Source organism: Rutilus rutilus (genome assembly GCF_951802725.1).
Source record: "Rutilus rutilus genome assembly, chromosome: 12".
In the NCBI taxonomy this organism is placed as follows: domain Eukaryota; kingdom Metazoa; phylum Chordata; class Actinopteri; order Cypriniformes; family Leuciscidae; genus Rutilus; species Rutilus rutilus.
This window is the reverse complement of record NC_140217.1, coordinates 34,427,966-34,446,883: the sequence shown is the minus strand read 5'-3', so window position 1 is coordinate 34,446,883 and position 18,918 is coordinate 34,427,966. Positions and strand designations below refer to the sequence as shown.

General features: G+C 44.1%; 1 protein-coding gene across 2 annotated transcripts in view; it reads left to right on the top strand.

Annotated features, from left to right (window-relative positions):
- Positions 1 to 18,918, top strand: part of kcnb1 (potassium voltage-gated channel, Shab-related subfamily, member 1) — a 40,584-nt gene continuing 21,666 nt past the window's right edge. Inside the window, exons 1-3 of one of the 2 annotated variants that reach the window (XM_084425058.1) lie at positions 1 to 273; positions 922 to 976; positions 2,386 to 3,047. In XM_084425058.1, coding sequence (XP_084281184.1) covers positions 2,472 to 3,047 — 576 coding nt within the window. In that variant the 5' untranslated portion in view covers positions 1 to 273; positions 922 to 976; positions 2,386 to 2,471. The remainder of the gene's footprint in view (positions 274 to 921; positions 977 to 2,385; positions 3,048 to 18,918) is intronic. The other variant, XM_084425057.1, reaches the window with a different exon arrangement.

The window sequence follows — 18,918 nt, the reverse complement described above, 5'->3', positions numbered from 1 at the left end:
ATTGGGCGGCGAGACTACGGCGAGCCAGACATCTGCAAGGAAAGCAGCTGTCGACTTCACGCAAGAGATGTTAGACATCAGTGAACGAAAACAGTGTGGATTCACCCCAAGACTTGTTGATATTTTTCCACGAGCGGCGCGGTATGTGTATGTCTGGAGAAGATGAACGAGCTGCTGTGTACTGGCTTATTTAAACTGTGGCGTCCCAGCGTTTTCGCCCTTTTAAATGCTTAATTTCTCACCGCTGTCAGCAATAAGTCTTCACAAATTAAGGTGGGTTTTCTTTCTACCGATATTTATCAGTCTACCCAGTTTTTATATTATGTTTACCGTATGCTTAAATATTATTGATCACATTGGAAATTTCTGCCGAAAACCTAATGGGAAAAGTGTGACATGCTGTGTAGATGAGCTATAAGCTTTTTATAAATACTACTTTATTGCATTTTATGCAGTTGAACATGCCATACTAATAACTACAGCTGCAATTAGGTTATAATTTTGTTTTAACACGTCTGAAGATGCATTTTTTTTCTATGTATGATGCAGGATCAATACTGCTGGATGCCACTCCTACAACGTTTAAATTATATTTAATGTCTTTATGATAGCACATTGCCAAAATGTTTTGAATATGTCCTTTGTTGGTCCCGAATAATGTGCTTTGTGTATTTAGCGTCACTTTTTTTCTTCAAGTGCACGAGATCAATGAAATCATATCATAAGCGCAGCTGCATTGACACATTGATGTGATGACTGCCTTATGCAATAATAGCATTTTATCCAAGAAAAGACGTGCGATGCTCATTAAAATCCATTTTAATTAGCTTCGCATTGTGTAGGCTACTAAAGGCTAAACCAAAACGTCTATCATGTCATCATGTTTTCCTCCTATTTTGCATGTTGTTGTTGCTGCTGCAGATGTAGGCTACGGTTGGGCTCCAGCCGACGTTACACTTAACTCTTTAGTTACAAGGTATGGAAATGAAATATAACCTTTAAGTCTTTTACTTAATAGTTTATGGAGTCTATTAATACTTTACAGCAAAAGGAATATGGGGAGTCTCAAACCGCAGCGTATGATGTTGATGATTAAATAGCCTGTTCCTTTCAAAAGATTACAGGTGGATCACGTGCGTTCCAATATTTGGATTCAAATGTTTGTTATCTTTCGTGAGTTTAAAGAGACGAGAGGGCGTTTAACTTCGACAAAAACTGCCATCAGGAAAGCGGCAGGCGATTCAGCACCACGTTGGTGGACAGCGACCTCGAAGGCTTTGGGATTTAGGAATTGAATAATTGCGATTCCGCTTCCTTAACGGTTCCGTTAACACTCTCTTGTAAGTTAGGCTACTATAGATTAATTTAGTAGCCTAACGATAATATTTAAAACTTCGAATTGCACTCACTGCCCTCGATAGTCTAATGTCAAAATACGAGATCATTTCAGATCCCAAAGGGGCAGAAATTAATTGAACAGAGTTCTTTCAAAAAAGTGGGCTTACACAGATATTTTAATGACTTTTCACACACTTTTTTAAAATTAAATGCAGTTCACTAAATGCTCGAGCTGTATGTTTGGATTCAATAAAAAAAAAAAAAACACGGCTTTAGCCACACTGTTCGTGCTCAGTCTACTGAATCACTGAAAAGAATCGAATTGAGTCATTCGTTTAGGATTCGAACCACATATTGGTCGCGCTATCTACCTTATTTTTCAACGCGGAAGTAAGGTGTTTTCTGTGAATGTGCGAGACTTAAGGGAATACAAGAAGAATAGGCCTATATAAAAGTGCAGTAAACTGTAAAACTGTTTGCGCTACAAACCAGCGTGTTTAACAGACAATATTAAATGAATATGGTGAGAAATACCAGTTTGCAATATCAAGTAGCCTAGCATAACGAGCTGTTTAAAAAAATAATAATAATGGAAGCGAATGACAAGGGAAGCCAGCCATTAAAATTAACCTACAAATGGCCGCGCCCGCGTTTACCTGAAAAATAAGGTAGATATTATTATTAATTCGATGAAAATAACCGGCTCATAAAAGACGTTTATTGCAGGAATCAGATTACACTGGTCCTGCTGTATGGTTTTGTTTCACTAAAAAGAACCGACTCAAATGAGTCATTCGTTCGAATCGAACAACACGGATGGCGCGCGCTGTAGATCCGAAGAATGCGCGTCAAACCGTTACTCAAAAGTCATGCAAATATAACTGATTTTTCCCCCCCGATTTTTGGTTCCTTAACCTGTTCAGCAGTTAAACTTTTAATATGCTCATGCTAGTAATTTGTTTGGGAATTTATTTATTTAGAAGAAGGGATAAAACTTCAGAAAACAATATTCTAAAACTAATTTCTTGCTTCTCCTTTATTCAACAGCCCGAATAGAATGAAACAGCTCGGAGAACCATTGGTACCACCTGTCCCATGACCAAAATCATAGGGTAGTCTACGCAAAAAACAACATGGATAAACCCTCCGCAGGAATGAGTAAAGTTGGCTCTCGCTCGACGGCCTCTCTGCCCCCGGAGCCTGCGGATATAGTCCGGAGCATGTCGTGTTACCGGCGTGTCAAACTCAACGTAGGGGGTCTGCCGCACGAGGTCCTGTGGAGAACCCTGGACCGACTGCCGCGCACACGACTGGGCAAGTTACGAGACTGCAAAACCCACGAATCACTCATGGACATATGCGACGACTACAGCTTGGACGACAACGAGTACTTTTTTGACCGGCACCCTGGGGCGTTCACATCTATTCTGAACTTCTACCGCACTGGGAAGTTGCACATGATGGAGGAAATGTGCGCACTGTCCTTCAACATGGAGCTGGACTACTGGGGGGTGGATGAGATCTACCTGGAGTCATGTTGCCAGGCCCGGTACCACCAAAAGAAAGAGCAGATGAACGAGGAGCTCAAGCGGGAGGCGGATACTATGAAGGACCGGGAGGGCGAAGAATTTGATAATACGTGTTGTTCAGAGAAAAGGAAGAAACTGTGGGACCTACTAGAGAAACCGGGCTCGTCTGTAGCAGCCAAGGTATGCATCACTAACTTGCATGTACACTGACAGCATCTTATCCAACTGATACTGGACTTTTAGCCTATTCATTCCCATGCAGGATATGAATTCTTGATATCAACAATAAAATTTGCACTAGTTAAAATGCTAATTCTTGATATCAGGGATTAGATTTCCTACTAGTAACAATGGCAATTTTTATATATCAGGAAATGTCTACTAGTATAAATGTTCATTCTTGATATCAACAATGACGTCATCACTCTTTTCACTATTCAAATGTTATCACAGGCTGCCATTCAAATTCAATTGTTGATATCAAGAATGCATTTCTTACTAGTTGGAATTCCAATTTCACATATCAGAAATACAATTCTTACCAGTTATTAAAACCTTTATTTTTGATATCAGCAATTGAATTGCTACTAGTAAAAATGTTACTTTTTGATATTGATCATTTGATTGTCACTACTAGTGACAATGTTCATTTCTGATATCATGAATGTGATTGTTACTGGTTAGAAAGCCTTTTTAGATATCTGAAATTACTCTCCTAATTATTGATATCAGAAATAGATTTTCAGATATCAGAAAAAAACAAATGCAAAAAAACCACTCAACACTCAGTTAGCTTAAGAGGGAGATGTAAAAAGTGCAGTTCAAGCCTTTGGACTCTAACCAAATTGCTTCAGTCCTGTAATCAATCACAACAGAGTGGCACTCTCCTGCTTCTCACACAATTCAAAACTCAGTATTTCCATGTAAACATTTAGACTCAGACCTTCTATGTGTCGATCACAGTTGCAGGTCTGACATCTCTATGGATCTACATCCTTTTTTAGTTGACATCTTGGATCAATAAGAACAGCATCTTGGTCGAATGGTATTGTGAGAGATGCAATGCTTATCTGTAAACTTGCATTCTCACTCTGTGTTGGCCATCTATTTAATGTGCTCTAATTCTATAATTGTGTACCTGTGTTTATATATATAGTCACATGGGATTGGGAGGGACAGTTCAGTGTAAGACTGTCCTTCCTGTTACCAGGCAACAGAGAGATGACTCTACCACTTTGAAAGGAAGAACTATGTCACTAAAGGACAAAGTTAGTGTTTGACTGGTTTATGGCTAAACTGGATCATTGGTTTTAGGCACATGTGCACACATGTTTTTGCATTCAGTTAAGAACTGAACAAAGAGTCAGGCTTCTTTTTTGGCTTTTTACTCTTCCCCCTCCCTCTCTCTTTCTTCAGGTTCCTGAAGGCTCCTCTGGCTAAATGTCAGGGAAATGTCACATTAATTATCCTCCATGAGACTTTGTGTCCCATTCTGTTTTCAGCCCCTCCTTTCTCCCCTTCATTCTCACTCGAACGGGCTCTGTCTACATCTGTCTCAAATCAGATTTTGCTGCATGGCCCTACCGCACAATGAGATTATGTCAGACCGCCGTCATATCATTGCAGATTACTGCCCGGTCATATTTCAAAGCTAGACTTCACCTTATCTGCATTTACTAGTCCTGCATTACCATTCTATTTAGTTGCCTCTAAAAGTGTATTAATTAATAAAGCTTACAAGGCAGAAGGTGGCAATTTGCTTTAAGTTCAGGGCCTTGTATTGAAGCCTCATGGTCAAAGCTGTGATGCCTCAGTCAAGGCATGAATGCTGAGGCAGTAAATGTTGTTTTTTGTACATGCAATTTATTATGTAATATGTTCAGTGCCATTTATTGACTAACTACATTGTAAATCTGAGTTGTGCATTTATAATCTATGCAATTTTAAGCGCAGGTCCTCAGATTCGAGTACATGCGTAGATAACATGAAATACATTTGGGGAATACTTTGGGTGTGATGTGTTCAAATATGTTCTCTAATATTCAAATTCTCTAATAATTATTCAAAAGTAATTAATTATTCACACCACAGGAGTATTTAAAATGACCGTTGGCATTTAGGTGATTTAAAAAGTTGAAAAACTATGTGTTATAATACACATAGGGCCCTATCTTACACCCGGCGCAATGCAGCTGATGCAAGTGTTTTTTGCTAGTTTCAGTCCGACGCAGTTATCATTTTCACGTCCTGCGCCACGTTGTTTAAGTAGCAAATGCATTTGCACCCATTTGTGCGCCCATGGGCATGCTGGTCTGAAAACGAGGTGTGTTCTGGTGCATTGTTGGCGTTTTGGCAACTGCCATTTAAAGAGAATGGGAGATGAGACTCTGGTTTAACGCACGTAAATCCCAAAACACAACCCTTTCAGACCATGTGCCTGGCGCGCCGACCATTTTCCCGGCATTAAACTAGCAAAAGTGGATTCGGACATTCCCTAAGACCTAAGTGAACTTGCGCTTTAGACCATGCGCTTAGATCGTTAAAATAGGGCCCATAGAATATGTACAGTTTAATATGAAAGAATTTTCTGAATTCCTTTTTTACAGGTGTTAAATTACGCAGTGCATTGCATTGTGTTGCATTTTGGGGTTAAAGGAAATGTCCTGGCAGAAAAGGGCCAGTAGCTTTTCTGTTTTTCAATGAATGTTTTCTTACAGTGATATATACACATGCATTCTAGATTTGAAATAGTAACTTGAAATTATATGATGGCAGTCTAATATAATCTTTTTTAGTATTGTGTGGTAAGGCCATGCAGTGAAATCTGAAATATTTCTCTTATAAATTCATAAGGACTTTAACCTAAAATCTTAAAAGTTAATGGACATGGTGTAGAGTGTATTGCCGTAAGTGTTGCTCCTGGAGGAGACAGACAAACTGCTGGTATTAGAATACTAAAATACCAAATGCAAAGAATGTCAAATCACCCAAGATTAATCCCAATTAAAGGTGGTGCTGTGAGTTCAGACTATAAGTACGAACATGTCAAGACGGAGTAATTAGCAAATGTTCTTTTCAAAGAATCTCATTTGTGATTTAGCGCATCACTTTTATTCAAGACCCACAGTTCCGACCCAGCCCTGTGCCTGATTGTGGATATTTCCTGATTCTCAGAGATGTCACAAAACACCAGTCTTATTTACTGTCTCTATTTGGTGTAAAAGGAAGTAATCACTTACTGGATGTAGTCATTTACAGCCATTGTCCTTCTAAAAGCCCTTGCAGCGCTCAGATGGTGGCAGTTACCTTCTGGCTTTCAAAGCCTTCTGCGATACCTGAGAGTTGATAAAGGACATTTCCACAGATCTAGTTCAAGTGTCATATGATTATTATCATGCCTTTGATTTATTAAAAAAGTAAAACACCATATGGCACGAATGAAGGTGACCCTGTTTATTTTGAGAAAGACAACCTTTCTCCTTCACTAGTTAATACTACTGCATTTTACTACTATTATGTTCAAGGGACATTAATTCTTATGAGGGATACAGATAATAAGCCATCCATTCTATCAATGCAAAATTTATGAAGATATCTGACTAGTGCCTGTAAAGGTGTCTAATGTCAGGATGTCTAACCTAAAAATAGAAAACTACGGAAAGACTCCGCTTTTGTGACCAGGGCTGGAATCTATTCCTTTGCAGTTCAGATAATAAAAGTGACATTTATATCTCAGTGTATGAATTGATAGGACTGGATGAGGTGAAATGAATTTGAAATTGCTACTAATCATTTCTAAAGCTCCACCCTGTTCATTAATCCTTTAGTCAACACAACAGGAAATGAGTAATTTGTGTAATATATGAAACTCCATTGTTAATGAGTAGGAGATTCATTTAATAATAGTTCCAAGTAGTAAAATCATAACTATAGCAGGTACAGTGTAACAGTTTGTAGCCTGCTGAAAGTGATAAATGGCAAGAAGTATGTGTAATGTGTAACATACTGTAAATATTACATACAGTGGCAAATATGCATTAAAATACAATAAAGCTAAAATATTAGCTCCACTCAAAATGATCTTTTAACGAAATATGATATTAGTTAGAAAACACTTTTTAAACAACAATAAGTGATATTGCTTCTATACAATAGTTGGTAACACTTTAGGGTCCAATTCTCAATATTAACTAGTTGCTTATTAGCATGCATTTAGGGCATTGGCTGTTTATTAGTGCTTATGAAGCACATAAATCCCTTATTCTGCATGACCATATTCTACATCCTTTAATCCTGCCCAATACCTAAATCCTACCACTACCTTACTATAAGCAGTAATAAGGAGTTTATTGAGGCAAAAGCTGAAGTTAATAGTCAGTTAATGGTGAGAATTGGACCCTAAACTAAAGTGTGATCCAATAGTTCTATAAATAAGAAGTTAACATAATATTGCCAGTTACATTGTCTGCATATAAGAATCATTTAGCAAAACAGCCTGTAATTATGCTTTGCTATTGTTACCACAATGAATTATTTTGATGTGCAAGTTGAACACTCATGCATTATTAGAAAGTGTCCTGCAGTTATCGTGCTGCACTCGGCGGCAGCTTCGTGAAGCTCGTAGTGGTACGCAGGCCTTAACCTGTGGTTTGCTGCGGTTAGGATCGCCTAATTACCTGTGACACAGAAGTTGTGATGTGAACTTTTTATGGTGAATCATGTAATCAAGAATCACAACAGTGTGATATGAATCATCTAATGCTCTGTGAGCTTTGTATCTAAATGCTAGGAAGCCATGAGGCTTGTTATTGTGCAATCAGCCCTAATCGCCTTTCTATCGCATCTCGTTCACCTTATTTGTGAAAGTGGGTGAGTAAAGTGTCTGTCGTTGTTGAACATGTTGAACTGGCCACTTATAGGGAAGATATCACATGATGTGCCTTTATGCATGATCTCATAAAGGATAACACATTTAACTGGTGCCATTTTAATTTATGCATTGCCGAGCAATGAGAGTAAAATTGTGGTATTGTCGTTTTTAAGATGACATTCTTTGGCGCTTGGGCCCCATCTAATTAATACCAGGCCCATATTTCTGCATATATAATGAATCATTTTTATCACACCTCATTAGGAGGTGATTTGTAGCATTTAGGAGGCTAGGCAGTCTTGGAATCTAATGAATAGAGTAGTGTGATTATTTTTTCAGACCCATCAATGCAAGTTGTTGAAATGAGATGTGACTGCAGAGCTCTAGAGAAATTTACCATCATACACCAAAAAATTGTTACGAATCAGATGGCTGTTTTCAAGCTCGGCTATGTCTCGCTCTTTTCTCTCTCACGCACAGTTACCAAAAACATGCCGCGAGTCAGAAAAAAGAGTCTCATGTCAGTGTCTCGCCATTAACAGAAGCGACTTTTCTGGAGCAGCGTGTCTGGCTTTGACATTAAAGAACAGGTTCGTGCTACAGTTAGAGATACAGTTCGCCTAAAATGAAAATTCTGTCATCATTTACTCACCCTCATGTCATTCCAAACCAGTATGAGTTTCTTCCCTCCGTGGAACGTAAAAATAAAAATTCTGAAGAATGGGCTGGTCTCTCTTTTCCATGCAATTAAAAGAGAGGGGGAAAAAGAGAGGGGAGGGGAGGGGAGGGGGGGGGGGGGGTTGTTGTCAAGTCTTCTGAAGCCATACAAAATGAAAAAAAGAATTTTGCACCTGGCTTTATCATATGTTCAGATCTATCTACCAAAAATATATGCAAAATTGTGCATATTTAATGAGATAATGCCTAATTTGCATAATTAAACATACAAATTTCTAAAACTTGTAATACATTTTTTTTTATAAATACTTGTGTAAGTAATCAACTGAGGAAGTTTCATAGTGATATCTATTATTTAAAAAATTTACCCTATTCACCTGTAGTGTCTCGCCTTAAAAAAAAATAAAAAAATAACAGACAGATATTTAATAGTGATAAATAGTGATGTCTGATTTGTTTAGATCAGTTTATGTTTAGATTATTCCCAAAATGAATCATGAATCAAGCGGACTCATTTGACTTGGCTGACTGAACCACTCTCAGAAAATGGAAGACTATCAGTTAATAGTATAGACCTTATGCACCAGAGAAACAGGGGTGCCGCCATCTTTGGAATATTGTCTTTTAACTTTCGTTTTGCGGTCGCTCTGTATATTTATATGGCATTTCTGTCCAGGAGTAATTAGCTTTTTAAGTGGATTTACTTAATGTAAAGTTAACGAAAGTTATCATGAGGACTGTAATGTTTAAAGCAGATGACTTAACAAATGTAAATCGACCGGGAAGATTTTAAAACGAGCCGTTCATTCATAAATACGCAAAACGCTTTGAAAATACAGACCGGAAGTCAAAAGACAATGAGCGCAGCGCTGAAAAGGGGCGGAGCTACATAAGGTCTATACAGGCTTAAATTATGACCTGTTTCTGACAGAAATATTATTTTGTTTCAGAAGATTTGGAGTAAAGTCAGACCACTTTTTGAAGCTTGAAAACTTAAGTTCCCATTTATTGTTATTGCAGGGAAAAGAGCAAAAAGTCTTTAGAATTGATTTTTTCCACGGAAGAAAAAAGTCGGTTTGGACAGAAATGACAGAATTTAGATTTTATGGGTGACCTGTCCCTTTAAGGGCTTTTCCATTAAGGCTAACAACTAATTTCACCTATTCTTTGCAGAATCTTGGCCTATTTCTGCTTCTTTGCAAACATAATTGTATTTGTTAGCCTTTTTAGGCACAATCAAAGCTTTCTAGAAGTTACTTTCCTATACTTTGAGTGCTGTAGTCCAATAGCAATTTAAAATTTTTTAAACATTTCTGATAAATTGTTTAACTCTCAATAGGTCTACATGCAGTAAGTGTTAATCCATCCCTAATCACAGCATTCCCATTCACCTACACAATTGGCAGCAGAGCCTCTGTTGCCATGGCAAACTCCATCGGTTTCCAGGGTAATGGCTTGTGTTTCTGTGTTGAAGTAAGAGTATGTAGTGTGCAGTGAGTACATAATGAAGCTTACATTGATTTCCTCATTCAAACTTGCAAGTTTGACCAGCATGCTTAGCAGACTCAGAAATACCATATTGTGAATGAAATGCCACTGTCAGTCAGTGTCACGTTTTTCTTTCTCAATAGTGTTCTCTTACGAGAGGTTCTCTCGTATTGCGTAAGCTAGCTTACGCTGCGGGAAAGTCTCTTTTCACGAGATACTGAAGCCAAAAATTATCCTAATTTTTTTAAACTTTGTCAACGCAGTGCGGCAGCCTGCAGACCTAGGGCAAGCGAGTCGCGTGCCCATTGGCTGCTCTGCGGCAACTGCAGCAGCCTATGGCTGAGCCTTGCGCGTGACGTCACGTCCAATGAGCGCGCTTGGCGCGCTTAGTGCGTCACAGCCCGTCATTAGGGGTGTGGCTTAGAGTATATAAGCAAGGAACAGAGGCTGCTTCGCTGATTTCTGTCTCTTCAGCGAAGCTCTTCGCATCGCTGATCTCCGAGGAAGCCGCCGTTGAATCCAGCGACCAGCACGCCGAGGATCTCAGCCTGAGGACGCCGGCCGCTCGCCGCCTTCAGCCTTCCCTGCCTGCTGCGCCATCCGGCCTTATATCCTTTTCTGCTCTGTTTTGTGTGTGTGTGTGTGTCCGCCGCGACACACTTGCATCTAAAAGAGCGCGAGGCGTTGTTTCAAATGCCTCGCACATCCTGTGGCTCGTGCAGAGCCTCGCTCAGCGACGGAGACCGCCACGTGCTGTGCGCTCTCTGCCTGGGTTTTGACCACGCTGTTCGCGCTCTCTCCGAGGGCGGCTGCGAACAGTGTGAAGATTTACCGATGTCGACCCTACGGGCTCGACTCGCTAAATTCGAAGACACTCCATCTTCTCCGGCCGCTTCTTCCGGGCCACGAAAGAAAAAACGTCGCTCTCAAAGGCCGCCGGAACTGGACGCTACAGCTGAGCGCTCGCCGGAACCCCTCCCGCGAGCCTCGCTCTCTCCTTCCCCCCCACCCTTCTCCGACGCGCAGCGGCCGGCCACTGCCCGCACTGCCGTCGCCCTGGGGGATGATGCAGATGATGCCGCTGACAGCTGCTCTCTGCTCGCGTCTGACAGCGAGGAGTGGTCGGGCTCTCACCGCTCCGCCCCCTCTACTCTGGAGTCTTCTCGAACCCGCGCTAGTGTTGACGCAGAGCTTCTCCGCCTCCTCACTTTAGCGGTCGAGAGAATGGGACTGGATTGGTCTCCACCTAAGGAGCCGGAGCCCAATCGCCTTGACGGGTTTTTTCTGCCTAGCCGCCGCCCTGCGCCTGCCTCTAGGTCAGCACCCTTCCTGCCTGAGCTCCACGCCGAGCTCTCTAAGTCCTGGAACGCTCCGTTCTCCACCAGACTCCGCTCGCCAGTCTCCTCGGCTCTCTCCCAGGTGGACGGAGCCGCCGAGAACGGCTATAACGGCATCCCCGCCGTTGAGGATGCTGTGGCAACGCACCTTTGCCCGCCGTCTGCTAGATGGCGCTCAAAGTCTGCCCTGCCGTCTAAAGCCTGCAGGACCACCTCAGCTCTCGCCGGCCGCGCTTTCGCCGCCTCCGGCCAGGCTGCTTCCGCCCTGCACTCAATGGCTATTCTTCAGATCCTTCAAGCCGACCTCCTCCGTGAACTGGACGAGAAGGGCTCGGATCAGTCTGCCTTTACCGATCTCCGCAGCGCTACGGATCTCGCGCTGCGCGCTACCAAGACCGCTGCTCAAGCCATCGGCAGATCCATGGCCGCGCTCACCGTCATCGACAGACATCTATGGTTGACGCTCGCGGACATGAGTGAGTCAGAGCGCGCTGTGTTTCTGAACGCACCACTCTCGCCCACCGGCCTCTTTGGCCCTGCGGTCAGCGGAATTGTGGATCGGTTCTCTGAGGTACAGAAGGCGTCGCAGGCGATGGACCTCTTCCTGCCCCGCCGTTCGAGCTCAGCCACAGGCCGCCCTCAAACTCAGCCTCCTGTGCGCAGCTCTAACCAGCGCTCTTCCAGGCCCCCCAACGCTTCGCAGCGGCGCCAGGGCAATCGCCCCAGGTCGCGCTCGACCAGCCGTCACAGACCGCCGCCCCCACGGGGCCCGCGGTCCAAGATCGCGTTGAAGCCCGAGCCCGCGAAGTCCTCCTAGCATCCGCAAGGAGGAAAAGATGGTTGAGTCCCGCTACGGCCGGACCGCCATCAAAACGCACAGCTCTGTCAGTCCCCTATGTTCAGGCTACTGCAGCAGCACACACCGCAGCCAACGAGCCAGTAATTACACTCGCTCGCCTGCACACAAACGCCGTTTTCACGGCGACCCAGATAAATCTCAAAAAGAGTATAAGTGCTTTAAGTGTAGAAAATGTGCCCACACCCATGTGCTCACTGCTTCACACAAGTGCAATCCCCATGGTAACGCGCCCAGAGCGCTCTCTCATAAAGCGGCCTCTCACCGCTCGAGCACTAAATGTAGTAAAAGTGCCCACACTTCCGTGCTCACAACTACTCGCTGCTCGCTCTGTCACTCAGTTACCTCAAATTGCTACGGCTCAAGCCGCAGGGGTTTTAAGTGTAGAAAAAGTGCCCACTCCCGTGTGCTCACTGCCTCACACAGACCAGGTTCCCATGGCAACGCGTCCAGAGCGCTATCTCTTAAAGCGGAAACTTTCCGCTCGAGCATCAAGTGTAGGAAATGTGCCCACAGCCCTGTGCTCACACCTGCCCACTGCCCGCTCTGCCAGACAGGTTGCAAACCTCATAAAGCCCCCAAACACTGGCCGTGTCATAAGTGCATATCCCGCGCCAGCTCACGAGCACGCGCGCCCACTTTCAGACACCATAATCCCCACGCCGCCCTCGCGCCTGGGTTGTTTGACAGCAGTTCACGCTCCATCGTCCAAGATCGAGCTACTAAATTCTGCACAGTCGGCCAGCCCTGTTCTTCTGCCCTCGTGTCCGAGCATCGGCGGCGCGTGCGCCGCCCCGTCTTCTCTGATACAGGTTCCCCATCCCGCGCAACGCGGCGATCTGAACCCAGAGACCATTCGACCCCTAGCTATGCATGCAAAAGCATGGGAGGCTATTCAGGGCGCGTCAGAATGGGTGCTCAACACCATAAGACACGGTTATTCGCTCCAATTTGCTCGTCGCCCTCCGCGCTTTCTAGCGCAGACGGAAACGAAAGTGAGTTTGGAAACAGCACATCTGCTTCAAGCAGAGATAACAAAGCTGCTGCGAAAAGGGGCCATAGAACAGGTGCATCCTTCTCTGAGCGAGTCAGGCTTTTACAGCCGTTACTTCCTCGTTCCCAAGAAGGACGGAGCATTAAGACCTATTTTAGATCTGAGACATCTGAACAAAGCCCTCATGAGACGGCCGTTCAGGATGATTACAACCAGACAGATCCTCGCGCAAATTCGCCCAGGAGACTGGTTTATCTCTCTCGATCTGAAGGACGCTTATTTCCAGATCCAGATAACTCCCCGTCACAGGCCATTTTTGAGATTCGCCTTCGACGGTCGAGCTTATCAATACACAGTCCTGCCGTTCGGCCTGTCTTTAGCACCCCGTACATTTACGAAATGCATGGACACGGCTCTCGCTCCCCTGAGGAGTCAGGGAATGCGAATCCTGAACTACTTGGACGATTGGCTCGTTCTAGCGCAGTCAGAGACAGAACTTGTGTCTCACAGAACAGCGCTACTCGACCACCTGGAGGTTTTGGGTCTAGCGGTCAACTGGACAAAGAGCTCGCTCTCGCCCCGGCAGTCGATTTCCTTTCTCGGAATAGAACTGGACTCGGTGGCGATGACGGCCAGATTGACGGAGCAGCGCGCGCGCCGCATCCAGCGCCTCGCTGCATCCTTCAAAGAAGGCAACCGGGTTCCCCTGAAGGCATTTCAGCGCATTCTGGGGCATATGGCCTCAGCTGCAGCAGTGCTTCAGTTGGGTTTACTGCGCATGCGCCCGCTTCAACGCTGGCTGAGAACGCGCGTATCCCATCGAGCCTGGGCGACCGGCGGCTCGCTAATCAGAGTGACTCAGGTCTGTGTCTCAGCCCTGCAGCCCTGGCTAGCAGCCGAATGGTATCACACGGGAGTGAATATGGGAGTGGTCTCACACCGGAAAGTTGTCTCTACAGACGCGTCCAACCTAGGTTGGGGAGCGCTCTTCGAAGGCAGACCGGTCTTTGGCCACTGGTCAGACCAGGAGAATCTCCTACACATAAACTGTCTAGAGATGCTCGCGGTCGAGAAAGCGCTCATGCACTTCCTCCCTTTCCTCCGTGGTCACCATGTTCTAGTCCGCACGGACAACACTTCAGTAGTGGCCTATGTGAACCGCCAGGGCGGTGTCAGATCAAAGCAACTCTGCGCCCTGACGGAACGCCTCCTCGTATGGGCTCAGCACTCTCTGCGCTCTCTGAGAGCATCGCATGTGCCTGGCCATCTGAACGAGGGCCCCGACAGACTGTCCAGGGACAACGTTCCCCCTGGGGAGTGGTCTCTACACCCTCAAACAGTCCGGTCGCTGTGGCGCCGCTTTGGCAGAGCGAAAGTCGACCTCTTTGCGTCAATAGACAACGCACACTGCCCAGCGTTCTTTTCAAAGAGCGAGGACGCGCTGGCCCAGTCTTGGCCCAGCGGCCCGCTATATGCGTTTCCGCCAGTCTCTCTGCTGCCTCAGGTCATCGAGAGAGTCAGGAAAGCGCGCCACACAGTGCTCCTCATAGCCCCGTTCTGGGAGAACCAAGCTTGGTTCCCGGAACTCATACAATTGGCAGACTCAGCCCCCTGGCCGATTCCGGTGCGGAGAGACCTTCTCTCTCAAGCCCGCGGCTCGATTTGGCATCCCCACCCAGAGCACTGGTCTCTGCATGCGTGGAGCCTCAACAACTACATGCTGATCTACCAGAAGGGGTGATGAACACGATCATACAATCTAGAGCCCCCTCCACGAGGCGGCTCTACACGTCTAAATGGTCTGTGTTTAACAAATGGTGCACTACCAAAGGGCTCAATCCACAGACATGTGGGGTCTCACAAGTATTGTGTTTCCTTCAAGAGCTACTGGACGCGGGCAGGTCCCCCTCCACGCTCAAAGTCTATGTCGCGGCCATTTCAGCGCTCTCTGTGTCAGAGCCGGGCCGCGCATTAGGAAGGAACGAGTTGGTCATCCGCTTCCTTAGAGGAGCGAGGAGGATGAACCCCCCGCGACCCCCTTCGGTTCCTATGTGGGATCTTTCACTGGTCTTAGACGCACTGAAAGCACATCCCTTTGAACCCTTAGAAACTGTGGATATGAAATACCTCACGCTCAAAACCGTTTTTCTGATAGCACTGTCTTCAGTAAAACGTGTGGGAGACCTTCACGCGTTATCCACTAACGCTGCGTGCCTCGAGTTCGGACCTAATGACTCTAAAGTTATTCTCAGACCGAGGCATGGGTACGTCCCAAAAATTTTGGGCACTCCCTTCAGAGCGCAGGTCATTTCCCTTTCAGCCCTGCCGATTACTGGCTGCGAGGCAGATAGTCACCTCCTCTGCCCAGTTAGGGCGCTGAGAAGCTATATTTCGCGCTCCGCCGCCTTCAGGCGTTCAGAGCAGCTTTTTGTTTCGTTTGGTGGGCGCACCAAGGGTCTCGCCGCCTCGAAGCACACTCTGTCCAGATGGATAGTCGATGCTATCGCAGCTGCTTACGCATCTAAAAACCTGCAGTGCCCCTTGGGCATTCGGGCACACTCCACCAGAGGCATGGCCTCATCGTGGGCGTGGTCCAGTGGGATTCCCATTCATGACATTTGTGCAGCGGCGGGCTGGGCCTCCCCCTCCACATTTGTTAGGTTTTACAACCTGGATGTTCCCGCTTTGCAGGCCAAAGTGCTATCAGTCTAAGTCTCGCGTAAGCCAGCCCACTGTCTGTGCGCGGGCTACGCTGCTGATTTAGCTTTACTGGTTGAGCTACACTGTATGGAAGTGTTAGTTGGACCGGCTGTGCCGCTCCCTGCCCCATATTATGTGCTTGTGTACTGTGGTATCTGGCCGCCCAGCTCCGTTTCGCGTTCCCTGGGCTTCCCACGGGATTCATTCAGGATGCTGGGCGCGCGCACGGCGTTGACAAAGGTGTTCCCGCAGCGTAAGCTAGCTTACGCAATACGAGAGAACCTCTCGTAAGAGAACGTACTCGGTTACTAACGTAACCTCTGTTCTCTCTAGAGAGGGAACGAGTATTGCGTAACCCGCCGTGCTCTCGCCACGAGCTCATTTTCGCTTCATGCGACAGAAACCAGCGAAGCAGCCTCTGTTCCTTGCTTATATACTCTAAGCCACACCCCTAATGACGGGCTGTGACGCACTAAGCGCGCCAAGCGCACTCATTGGACGTGACGTCACGCGCAAGGCTCAGCCATAGGCTGCTGCAGTTGCCGCAGAGCAGCCAATGGGCACGCGACTCGCTTGCCCTAGGTCTGCAGGCTGCCGCACTGCGTTGACAAAGTTTAAAAAAATTAGGATAATTTTTGGCTTCAGTATCTCGTGAAAAGAGACTTTCCCGCAGCGTAAGCTAGCTTACGCAATACTCGTTCCCTCTCTAGAGAGAACAGAGGTTACGTTAGTAACCGAGTACGTTTGCTTGTTAAGAGAAGCTAATGGAATTTTGGGAAACTGTAGCAACCAAAGTAGTTTTTTTGAGGGTAGATTATTCATGATTAATTTCCCATCTTAGTCATGATCCTTAGGTATTGTAATGAATCATGTTAATGCACCTGTTCCCACTTTCCAATGATTAATGCGTTACATATATAGGCACTGATCCTTTCTATATAGTCACTAACCTTCTAAGTGCTTACATCTGGAAGATTACGTAGATTATAGATGTCAGTTAATATCTTATTTTCGTCTTGTCTCTATCACGTGTACTCATTCAGAATTCATATAGGTCTGGGGGAATTGACACGCCAATCTTTGCGATTAATTTGAGATGTTTAACATGTTTAACTCGATTGACGCAGAACTTGATTTTTTTGCCTCGTTTTAATGACTTCCTGTTGCGGCTGCTATTGTGAGTGTGACAAACCAAGTCACCCTGTCATGATGGAGAAGGACAAGGATGGAGTTTTGGGAGGAATGTTTGCTTTTAAAAAGTTGCCTGATGGCGCGTTTGACAAAACAAAGATGGTGTGTACAATTTGCAAAGCTGAATTCAGATACCATAGAAGCAATTCGTCTTTAATATACCATTTAAAAGCAAAGCACCCCGGTGCTAGCAACGTAACTAGCGAGGCTACAGGAGGGCCTCGCCAATCCACTTTACTGCAGTATATATTTATAATGTTTATAATGTATATTTATGAATATATATAGCTACAGTATATATTTGTGTGTGTGTGTGTGTGTATATATATATATATATACAGGGTGGGCCATTTATATGGATACACCGTAATAACATGGGAATGGTTGGTGATATTAAAGTCCTGTTTGTGGCACATTAGTAAATGTGAGGGGGCAAACTCCTCAAGATGGGTGGTGACCATCACATATACTAATGTGCCACAAACAGGACTTTAATATCATCAACCATTCCCATGTTATTACGGTGTATCCATATAAATGGCCCACCCTGTATATATATATCCAGTATATCAGGCAAAAAGCATAGTGATCACTATCTTACATAGATATATACTGTAGATAAATATGATTATACATATAAACATAGCCTAATATACATTGTATCTACTGAATATATAGTCTATTAAACGATCCAGTATATCAAAACGATCATATTAGCGGCCATAAGTGATAGGAAAATCGACATCTTCACCCTTTATTCAAATATTATTAAAAATGTGTTAAAGATTTTTGTAAGCATATTGCGTAGTTGTGCTTGAGTCAATTGTTTTATTTCTGATAATGCAATTAAACATGACAAATTTTGCAGACATAATTTTTGGCCTGACTGTCATACTGTACAAAGAATTTATAAACACATGCAAAAACAAGAGAGTATTAATTGATTACCGATTATGTTGCAGTCGATGTATTGTTCTTTTTGTTTTTATTTTTTCATTATTATTAAATTATTTTGTCAGACAACAGATTATTGTGTCAGACAACACAATTTTTACATGGTACAATGACTGGTATGCTACTGTTTTTTATTATTGCTTGACACAAATTTCACAATTTCAATTCAATTCAGTTCTTGTGATTTGATTCTGATCTTAATTCAGTATTGATTCCTTTGGATAAATATTAGGTACAGTAGATACGTGTTATGTTAATTTTCTCAAAAAAAAAAAAAAACTCACCTAATGCCTGTCAGCTGGTATTATTAAAGGTTAAAAATAACATCTCAAATTAAATATAATGTGTTTTTTATAATAACAACGTTATAATATTTTAATGATATTGATAAAATTATAATAAATATGTAATATAGTTATCATATTTAGCAAAATACTCCTCTCTACAGCATTTTTTTAAAGTCCAACTAACATGCTATGGTCATTAAATGGCTTTCCTGAGGTATCCTAAATGTAACGTTACATGACATTGCTCTCCAGCTTTTTCCTCTTTCCGCGGTGGAAAACACTGTTCGATCGATTTTATTACATTTCGGTAAGTTGAACTGTATCTTTCAAATGACCTATTGATCATTCGTGTTTATTTACTATTAACTAGTAGTAAAGAGTAACAGATGATCGGTTCACGTGCCGCTTGAACTGAGATCTGTCAGCGATCTGTCACGTCACATTTACAAGTGCCAAAACGGTGTTTATTGTTTGAATTTCGTAGTTAAATTGACAGAATTTGTTTCATATCAATAGTAACCTTCTCTGTCTTTTCTGTCGGTGTCACTGTCCTCTTCTTTGCGATTTTTCACTGTGTGAGAAAATGGATGTGTGGCGGGAGAGCGTGTAAAAAGTGACAATTGCGTGAGTCTCACGGTGAATTCGTGAGAGTTGGCAGCCCTGCGGATTCAGTTTGTAAATGTTTTTGGCGGGTGT